General features: G+C 43.3%; 1 protein-coding gene across 1 annotated transcript in view; it reads right to left on the bottom strand.

Annotated features, from left to right (window-relative positions):
* Positions 1-388: 388 nt before the first annotated feature.
* Positions 389-10,146, bottom strand: part of CRTAM (cytotoxic and regulatory T cell molecule) — a gene marked incomplete at its 3' end in the record, with an annotated part of 14,581 nt that continues 4,823 nt past the window's right edge. The window contains exons 3-12 of the mRNA XM_009699430.1: positions 8,636-8,788; positions 8,291-8,422; positions 5,073-5,243; positions 4,442-4,513; positions 3,910-4,017; positions 3,051-3,125; positions 2,432-2,536; positions 1,862-2,008; positions 1,396-1,479; positions 389-489 (exon numbers count right to left, since the gene is read on the bottom strand). Of these exons, the coding sequence (XP_009697732.1) occupies positions 389-489; positions 1,396-1,479; positions 1,862-2,008; positions 2,432-2,536; positions 3,051-3,125; positions 3,910-4,017; positions 4,442-4,513; positions 5,073-5,243; positions 8,291-8,422; positions 8,636-8,788 (1,148 nt within the window). The remainder of the gene's footprint in view (positions 490-1,395; positions 1,480-1,861; positions 2,009-2,431; positions 2,537-3,050; positions 3,126-3,909; positions 4,018-4,441; positions 4,514-5,072; positions 5,244-8,290; positions 8,423-8,635; positions 8,789-10,146) is intronic.

Here is a 10,146-nt window from a genome sequence, read left to right on the forward strand (position 1 = left end):
CCATGCTTGCAGAGGAGGTGGCCGAAACATTACAGGAATATCTTTCTGTCTTGCGGCCCTCGAGGCTAATTGCATGTTCCCTTGCTAGGACTTTAATTGGTGATAGGACCTGAGGTGGGATCGATGAGCTCTATTTCTGGCAGCGGTTAGTTAAATCCTCTGAGGATGACAGGTAAATCAGTGTGTTCATTGCTAACAGGTTTCTAGGAGCACGGGTCTCATCTACTGTCCCACTGGTCAGAGAAAAGCACTCCCAATTGACTTTTGGCTTGAGGGTAGCTGTTTGTACCTCTGCTCCTTGAAATCATATTGACATCTGAATGCTGTAATATAAATATCAGGAAACAGTCATGTTTCTGCACATTATACAGATTTGCCATTGCTATACAGCCGTTTCCTTTCCATATCCAAACATTTTCTCACTTATTGTAATGCTTTTGTCTCTTGGATTCCTCTGTGTTGTTTCCACATTGGACTTCTGATTGACAACTGAAAGACAAACACACATTCACTACTGATTTTGTATGGTGGGGGGTGTGTGTACCTGCTTGAAATACGTATTAATTAGAGTGTTATAGAACAATAAAAGATGACACGCATTTCCAAAAATTGTTAGAGCATCCATCGCAGCAAAGACTGAGATGCAAGATGTGATCTAATGCAGGTTACACAATACTCAAGGCACTAGTTTGTACTAGAAACAGTTTAAATATTTAGTGTTTTAAACCATTTGAAAAAGAAGGAAAGTTTTGAAAACTTTGAAAAGTTTTGAAAGTTTTGAAAATATTTTGACAATAATTATGAGCCCCCTTTTAATTCTGTTTAGGTGCTGCAATAAACTCATATTGAAAGATGTTGGCAAAGTTCCCTCATTCTTGCCATCTGGGCTGATTTACCTGCTGAAATCTGCTTTTGCTTAGACAAAAGTCCCAAGGGTGGAGCAGACATACCCCACCTGAGGAGGCTGACAGACCTGCCTCCGTCTGTAGGCACCGGCTGAGGACAGGACTGATGAAGCACTGATGTTTCGGTGGTGGTGAAATCAGGTAAGAGCCATTCGGGACAGTTTAATGATAGTGGCATACATACCATGCATATTGTTTTTAATAGTGTTTCAGTAGATTATATTTAGAAACTAGATAAACCCATTGTGATTATCCAGTCTGACCTATCAAATAAAAAGCAATGCTTTTCATTTTGCACGGTTCTGCATTACTCTTGCTGAAGCTACAATATCTGTAGTGGACCTCTGCGTATGAAAGGTCTGGGTTTAGAATATTCAGGTTTAAAATGTGCAGTTTGCAAATATCTCTGTATAGTAAGATTGACTGCAATCTACTCTGGCTGTGGTCAGTAGCAAAGAGGAATTAGTTTATGTTGCTTAAAGCTTTTTACCGTGTCCATTCTTCTCATGGCCTGGACTGTCTTCATTAGATTTGGATTTATAACTCTCCAGTGTCTGCTCGGAAACATCATTTTCTGTGCAGAAAACAAATGTAATTAAGATGATGAGATTTTTCCGTGACTCTTCCTCACTCTGTGCCTTGAGCATAAAAATCCTAAGAGACTAGTTATAAAATGGGGGTTCAATCATCCTGACCGTCTAAGAGATATGCTTAAGACAACAATTTCATTGACTTTTGTGGCACCTCATGTCAGTTGAAGCGTGCCCCGAGGCCATCAGTTACAGGGACTCTTCAAGAGTTGTTTGCAACAAGTCACAGTCGCTCTCTGTGGGAGAGGGACATTTAATCGGTGGCTGGAGGAGCCGTGTCTTGTCTCTGCTTAACAGGTTCCTCAGCTCTCCAGCCCCTCTGAAGAAAGCAGCATCAGTACTTGCTCGGAGAGAGCCATCACCCACCTCTCTTCCACACTCCATGAGCTTTTTTCAGCTTCCTCATAAAAAGCAGGACAATGATGAGCAGCACGAAAATCAGAGCAGCCACCAAGATTGGCAGCAAGAGATTGTTCTCCCTCTTTTTGATGCCTTCAGATTTCAGGTCTTGCTCTGTAGAAGAGGCAGGGGTATGTTTGTGTTGTTAAATAGCTTCCTGTGAGTCTCTGGTAATTAAGACAAGAACAATATATCCTGGACCAGGCCAGATGAACATGGTGGGCGAGGGGAAGTCACCTTATTGGACTTAATTTTGGGATGTGAGGTCAAACTTTCTCTTCTTGTATGAACAAGAAAAACTGATTAAAATCAGTGGACTCATGCTCTGGCACAACAAACCAGTAAAATTTAGCTCTTTTTTTTTTTTTTTAGATGATAAAAATTGTTGTGGTTTTGTGGTCTCTCCCCAAAACTGCAAGCCAGCATTACCCCATTGTACTAACAAAAGGTTTAGAGGTGGATACGTGGCCAGAGAGAACCAGCTTGGTGTAAGAAAGCTCGTTGCATGTTTGGAAGCTGTCATTAAAGAGTTCGTACCGAAGGTGATGATGGAAATCACAGTTACGTTTTCACTTGGTGGTGGGGCTTCCGTCCTGGAAAGTTCCTCTTCTGTCGTACTGCCATTGAACGCTGTTTCGGTCCCTGGAGGAATGGAAAGAAGAACAGTATTTCTCTGAAGGGCGAAGGGCTGCTTAAGAAATGCGTGTTTTCCCAGCAGCTTTTAAGTCCAGGGCACCTGGTAGTGCAGCAGAAAGGGACTTGTGGAGCCCTTGACTTACAGCTCTGCGTTCGCTTCCTTAACGCTGTATTTTGTTTTAATCTAAAGACCACCTAAGCTTTATGAACAGAAAATTCTCAGAGTCTCTTACTCATTGTTGAACCCAATGTTTCCCATTTACAGCCAAATTAAAACAAAACTGAGCTTTGACTCTTTGGTCATTTGGGGGCTTTCCCTGTCCATCCGTTTGCTTCCCCTTGCTTGCAAAACCAGGAATAAGCATGCACCCTTTTCCTTAAAGGAGATTTTTTTTTTTTTTGTATTCATGCCCCTGACTACTCTTTTACTGCCTTCATAGCTCACAGCGGTGCAGTCACCCAGCGTGAGGATCCCCATCCTTTGCCACCGCCACCCACATCCGATGATGTCGGGTCGTACCGTTGGGGACACGGTAACTCGACGACGAACCAGCCAATTCTTCCTCCCCTGTCGCAGCCGGCGTTACTTCAGACCCTGCGCAAACAGAGAGGTGAGCTCTGCTGTTCTTCTGCACACAGACAATATATCCTTGTGTCATTAACTTGGATTTGTAAAACTAAAATGGTAATGCGTGCTGTGTCTACCAAAACTTTACATTCCTAAGAGGTTTTCTTCCTTATCTGGTATGTAAGCACACCTAGTGAAAGTCCTGTTAAAAGATTCAGTCTCCTTTTCCATGTATGTTTATCAACATACGTATGAATTGTTTACCGAGATGTAGCCGTTCTGTGATGTTTGTAATCACTGATGTAGCACTTTTAAACAAATCTAAACAAAGAGTTCATGTGTTTCTAAAACAGCCAATTGATTTTTCACTGCAGGGCCTGTCGCACTAAGCAGGCGCGTGTGCCCACCTCGGCGGGTTTTGGCCAACCGATTTGGGCAGCAGAACTCTTCATTTCTTCTGCTGGAACCAACTCCTCAGCTCCTTAACTGCAGCCCGCAGCCCGCCGCATGCCCAGAGAACTGTTATTGCACAGTGCTACCTACGGCAACCCTCCTGAGAAATCCCAGCCTGGGCTCCCACCATGCTGCGAGAGTGGCCGGTCTGGCTGCGGCTGCTAATGCTGATGTTCTCCTTCATCTAACGAGAGAGACTTTGTCTGCTTTCATGGCTGTAAAACTGAGGTCTCGCCCCACAAGCAAGAAATGCTGCGTTTCATGTTATGTGCTTGTTTGTAAGGTGGAATGTTAACTCTGTGCTCAGTAGCATTTCTGTCCTGGTTTGCTAAATTCATGTAACCAAGATCAAACTTACAAGTAGGTGTGACTTCTGTTTGGAGGTTTTGCTGGGCTTGTGTTAACGCTGAGCTGGTAACTACTGGATCCTCTGGTACTGTAGAAGGGATGGTTGGTTGTTCAGATCCTAAAGTAAAACCCCCCCAACCACAAGACAAAAATCAGAAGACACACTTTGCCATTGAACTGATCCTTTAAAAACAAAACCTGCCACGTATGCTCCATGCTTCAGACTGTTTGGGTACTTTATCTGATCAGTGCTTAGACCTACAGTCCTACCCTCCCACCTTCAGCTTCCCTGTCCTCTGAATGTATTTAACGCTATAAAATGAGGGAAAAAAACCGAAAGTGAAACAGTATGCTGTGGGCAGCTTGGAGCGGAAGGCACGCTGCTGCTCAGATCTGACCCTGCTGCTGTCCCTGGGGACAAAACCAAAGCGGTTCGGAAGGCTGTGCAAAATGTCCCTTGGTGCTGATGGCAACTGGTGACGGATGCTGTGTTTACCTGACCTGGGCATTAATTAACAAGAAGCCAAGCAGTTAATGCCTACCTGTAGGCTGCTTGTTCTCAGAGACACGTGTATCCACCTCTAGCGCAGCCGGTGCAGGGTTTGTTTTTGTCACTGAAAAAAACCAACAACAGTACAACTTTCAGAGCGTTTGTTGAATCAAGCAATCTAAGGAAGAATGAAGTAGGAATAATTAGATTCATCCTAAAGATGAGTAAATAGGTAGAAGGCAAACTCTACTCTGAGAATTATTAGACAAGCAGCTTCAGTGTTAATTTACAATATTTACACCCTGCTAGCTTTCCAGGTGCATGTGTCTAATATGCACAAGACGTGGGAAGCTCACTGCTTCTTGAGAATGTAAACTTCAAGTTATCTTTAAAGTTTTAGGACAAACATCACCTGAATTCTAGCAGCAGCATTGGAGAGCTGACCTGCCTGGGCTGCTGTGGCTTAATGTTTAATGAATTTTAAGGTAGTTAAGAAGCAGTAAAGAGCCCCCAAATCTTAGTTCGGAGTTCTTCTTTTGCACCAGGTAGCCCTCTTATTTAAAAATAGATGGCACACATGGGGCAGTAGACTATGAGCTTCAGCTTTGCATGTGTATCTGCATAACTTTCACCACCTCAGAGCGGTAAAATGGGATAGCCACTGCTGAAGGAGCCCGCAGTACCCGTCCTGGGGAGGTCCTCAAACTGGAAAGATGCCATCAGCGTCTCTTCTCTTAGTGCTCGGTGGTGAACGATGCAGCTGGCTGTTGAATTGGGCCCATAGGCGAGGACTGTCAGTGTGCTGGCTGTGGTCCACTTCTTCCCATCAGCTTCTAACTTGTGCTTAGTGTCACCTATACACCCATTGGAAGAAAACATTTAAGTGCTTTCTAGTCAAGAGCAATTTAATGAAAAAACCTTCCAGGTGCAATCTGCATTACTTTGCTGTGCTAAAGCAGCACCTGATTACTGTGCACAAGTGGTTCATTGTGTAAATGGATTACATGGGAGCCCAAAGGCAGCAAGGTCATGTTTTCTTCCCCGGCAGCTGTTGAAGTGCAGACCTTGCTGCATCTCCTGCGCTCACCCCAAAGCCTCAGCTCCGTTTCATGACTCACGTGGGGAAATTCCCCTGCAGCGCTCTGCGGGACTGCGGTGAAATGGCCAAACACCCACCGGCACTTTTGGTCCTTACTGAACGGAATAAATTGCTTTGCTGTGTGCCGCAGCCATGCATGGCACATAGCGGGGAGCCTCAGGGCGAGGACCTGCTGCTTTGCAGCGCGACTGAGATCTAGAAAAGTTCTGATTCTGCTATGTGATATCCAAGGGCATTGAATCTGTGTCTCAATAGCTGTGGATTTGTTACCCCAAACATAAAAATAAGTTGTGCAATATTTGTGCATATTGATAAATCTGCACAATAAATATTGCTGTGCAATATTTACATTTGTAATAAAAAAAACATTTATATGACTGTGAAATCCTGTGCGAGTCCTCCATCATCCCTACAATGCAGGTTTGACTCTTCCCCTTTTGCACCTGGGGGAAGTTAAACACAAAGATTAATTGCCTTGCTATAATGAATTAGAGAAAGTCATGTCACTTGTCTGATGTAGTTCCTAGTCCTCTCGGTGATACTGACTTCTACTCATTTATACGATATGGAAAAATAAAGATACATTTCATGTGACACAAAGACACGTGTTTGAATAGCTCTGGTGGAGAGGGAGTTTTTTTCAGATGTTTACCTTAAATGCCCACGGTGGCACAATAATTTCTAATGTCTGTTCATAATGTAAAGGTTCCCTGGAAACAAACTGATGCTTTCTCTTGATCTGTTACCCTTGGTGACACCCTTATTTCTTAAATGAAAGAAATTCCTTGTTTCCAAATTAGCCTTTACAGATAACTTGCTGTATCACATAGACCAGTATTTCTCAACCCTCTTTTCCATCCCCAGCAGGGTCACGTAAAAGCTCAAAAGGATTTCAAAGTGTTTTTGCTAGGGAGGAGATAATCTTTGTCAGCAGCAGCTCAGTAATTACAGCTGGTTTGCCCCTGCTGAGCCCTGGTGGAACTGAGGTGCTGCCAGTAATTACGCCGTATTAGCTATTTTCTGATTAGTATAAATATTTGCAGTAAGTGATTAAAGCTGAGAATGGAAGGGGGAGAAAGGAGCGTTGCTCAAAGAGTAACACGAAAGGAAAGGCACAAGCAGAAAGTTTGAGAAACAGTGAATTAGGGCAGTTATTTTTCCCCTTCAAACATTTTAATTCGTGCATTTTAATTAAATCAGCACCTCGTCATGCAAATATTCCTTCCTCCGAAAACCAGCCACAGGTGAAACCAAGCAACCTAACACAGCACAGGGCCCTGTGGGGCTTAATTGTGTTCCCAGGTGGCCATGGGGTGGGAGGTCAAGGCTGGGCTTAGCTAGGCTGGGCTGTTTTATTCTCCTTGGGGTGGCTTGCTCTAATGGCTGACTGGACTAGTGCTACAAAGGCAAGGAGGAGATACAGGTAAGTATTGGTTTTTGTTAAAATAAGTGGAGAAATGCATGGCTTACTTAGGGGTTGTGGGGGGTGTTCAGTGTCTGAGTTGTGTGCCGTGATGTTACAAGCAATACATTTTATCAAACTGGAACTGAGGTTGTTTCAAGTTTAAGGAAACCCCTGTTTTTAGAACAATACTGGGAAAAATGTATATAAGAACTTAGAGGTGATATACTGCTTCCCTGAGCTCCTTGTAACATCACAGCTGGTGTTCCCTCAAGCCCTTACAGCCCCACAGAGCCCAGCTCTTCCCAAACACATGTAGGATTTTTAGAACGGGTGTTTCCAAGACCCCAGAGCATCTTTCCCCGCAATAGCAGCTGCTCTCTGCCCTTTCATGGGACTCACCTACCAGCTATGCTGCTTCCCCTGAGTGCAAGTCCTTAAAGCGCAGGGCTTTATGGGGTTGCCTTAATGCCTGTGTATCAGGCAGCCTGGATTTTTTTTTTCTTTAAGTCTTGATTTCTAGCTATATTCAGGCCTGCATACTTCTCTCTTGTTTTCTAGAGCTCTTAGTCAAAAAAGCCATCTTGGAGGTGGGGTGGGGAGGAAGATTACATGCTAAGCTTTGAATGTGTTGCTTGATGATGCAAAATATAAACAAGAGCTTGTTAATATGTGAAAGAAAATACCCATGGATGCAAATGTATTTTCCTCATGCTTTGATACAGATGCGCGTTTCCCGTCTGCTGTGCTACAGTCACAGCTAATAAGGTAGTTATTGTTAGAACATGGCCTTCAAAGCAGTTCTTTATATAGTACACAAGTTAAATTGAGCCTTGTGGTGGCTCTGTTCCTCCTCGTGTGTGTTCACGCAGACCTCTCGATGCGGGGAGCGTTGCAGAGTGGTGTGGGCTGTTTTTCCTCAGCTCTCACTTCTGCTCCTGAGCTGCCTGGCTCTGAACGGATCCACGAGAGAGAGAGGCTGCTGGTGGGGTCTGCGAGCTGCTCGGCAAAGCTGAGGAAAATCTGTCTACCGGTTACAAGATGGAAGTAGTTATAATGGATTTGTTAACTGACTTTATATTGGGGCTTTGAAAATTGTGCCTCCAGAGTTTTGGTTTTATTTCAGTGGAATTTCACTCCAGACTCTCAAGGGATTTTGGTGCCAAGTGTTGTTGTTCTGCACTGAATGTGAGCAAAGCAGACGAGGCCTCTCCCTTGCACAAACACTGGAATTTAGTGCTAACTTTTCTCCAACCAAGTTGTACTAAATGAATGGAGGATGAGTGGTAGTCCTAGCTGATGTGTTGCAGAAGGTGTTTCAGGCTCTAGTATCTTTAAACGTGCCTGAGGCTGACACGAAGAAATTCCTAGTGATCTGTCCCTGGTCCTTTAACACTTACCAGGGAGCTCTATCCCGTTGTCCAACAGCCAGGTAATCTGGGGCCGCGGTTTACATCCTTGGGTATAGCAAGACAGTGTAATGCTTCGTTCTGAGTCTTGGGATACTTCCAGTACTGGATTAGAAGGAGCAGCTGCAGCAATGAGATTTAGAATCAGTTATAGTACATCTTTCTACTCGGTTTTATGAATGGCTGCATAGGCAGCGTTATTTGGGGGGGCTGAGCTAAGACCGGGATTATGTTGTGTTAAGCACTGTAGGATTGCATGCAAAAGCGCGGGTCTGGAGTTGAGGAGCTGGCTCTGTTGTTCCGCTCCTCTGGAACAAAGTGGGTGAAGGAACTTACCTAATACCTCAACAGTCTTGTTCTTGCTTTTGAATGGGATGCCGTAGTAGAGGCATTTGTATACGCCTTCATCGTGCACTGTTACATTAGACAGTTGGATGGATAATTCATCCTTTGAATAATGGATAAGCTTGTACCTCTGATCTCTTAAAGCTGTAAGGAAAACAAAACCCAGCTTGCTATGCGTGTTGGTACATAAGAGGAAGACAGATAATCAAAGCAGTAATGAATGAGGATGGGTTTCTTTACTGCATTTTTAAAATTCATCAACACTTGACGTAAGGCAGCAGTTCTAGCGCAAAGCATTCCTACCTGGTGCTGCGCTAGCACAGAGGCAGCAGTAAAATGAAGAAGGGGGGTTGCTGCCAGCAGGGAAAATGAAATGTTTTTCTTGCCTTTTTTTTTTTTTTTTAAGGGGTTCTTATTCCTGTGTTCCCAGGTATTAGAGCAATTTGAGTTCTTTCACTGTCTAGATGGATAAATGTAAGCAAACATTGGGGTGTGAGGACATGATATGTGTTCAGAGAAGTAATATGACCTTTGAATAGAGCATAGGTGCGTGAACTGAGGACCTTTCCCTTCCCCATTCCCTAAGCCTTTATTTGGCCTTGAACAAATCACTTCCCCTCTTTGGGTGTATTTTGTGATATATAAGTGAACACTGTGGTCAACACACAGCTCTTTATAAACTGCTTATTAATTGGCTGTTTTGCATCTCCTGTCCTTGTCTAATTATCTTGATTTTAATGAGACCATCTCCTAGGATATCTGTATTCTGCTTTAAAGTACCTTCTCTCTCTCGACTTTCTAGTCTTTGCTTCATTCCTCCTGTTGTATGACCCATGGGAGTCCTCGGGGTCAGGCCAGCAAGTCACATGGAGTTTTCCCACAATTGCAGCATGGAAAGTGTAACTTTCTGCCATTAAGTTGAACTGAAACTGGGGATGTGTACCAGTCATTAGGGGGGAAAAAGACCTAAAAAATTATCTTTTTATTTTTAATTTTTTTAGCTGAGATCTTCTAAAAATATAGAGTCGAGACAAAATCACAGCAGTTCTATAATTTAGGGAAGTGATTAAATATTAAAGGATTTTGAAATTGCCATGATGTAAAACTTGTAGCTAGCTTGTCATATTTTTAGCTACAATGAGACTGAAGGGAACTGATTCATGAAGTGGTTTATTGGAGAAGCAATGTGACAGAGATTCACAGTGGTGATTCAGAATAAAATATGAAAATGTCCATGTGCAGCGTAGTTTGGTTTCTCTCTAAATGAGGACTGTTTTCTTTTGTATTGCAAAGCATTTGGATCCTTGATAAGTCAGACACACTGAATATTTTCCTTTTGCAAACTCTAGTCCTTGTGGGTGTTATATCATGTGTCTTACCAAAGGATAATCATGGGTTGTTGAAACTATGGGTTGAATTTTCAGGTGATTTAAGACAGATACTGCTTTGTTCACTTGGGTTAGAGTCTGCTCCTATAGATACCAGTGGATATGTTCTTTCCC

The sequence above is a fragment of the Cariama cristata genome, unplaced genomic scaffold (genome assembly GCF_000690535.1).
Source record: "Cariama cristata isolate BGI_N322 unplaced genomic scaffold, ASM69053v1 scaffold3404, whole genome shotgun sequence".
NCBI lineage: Eukaryota > Metazoa > Chordata > Aves > Cariamiformes > Cariamidae > Cariama > Cariama cristata.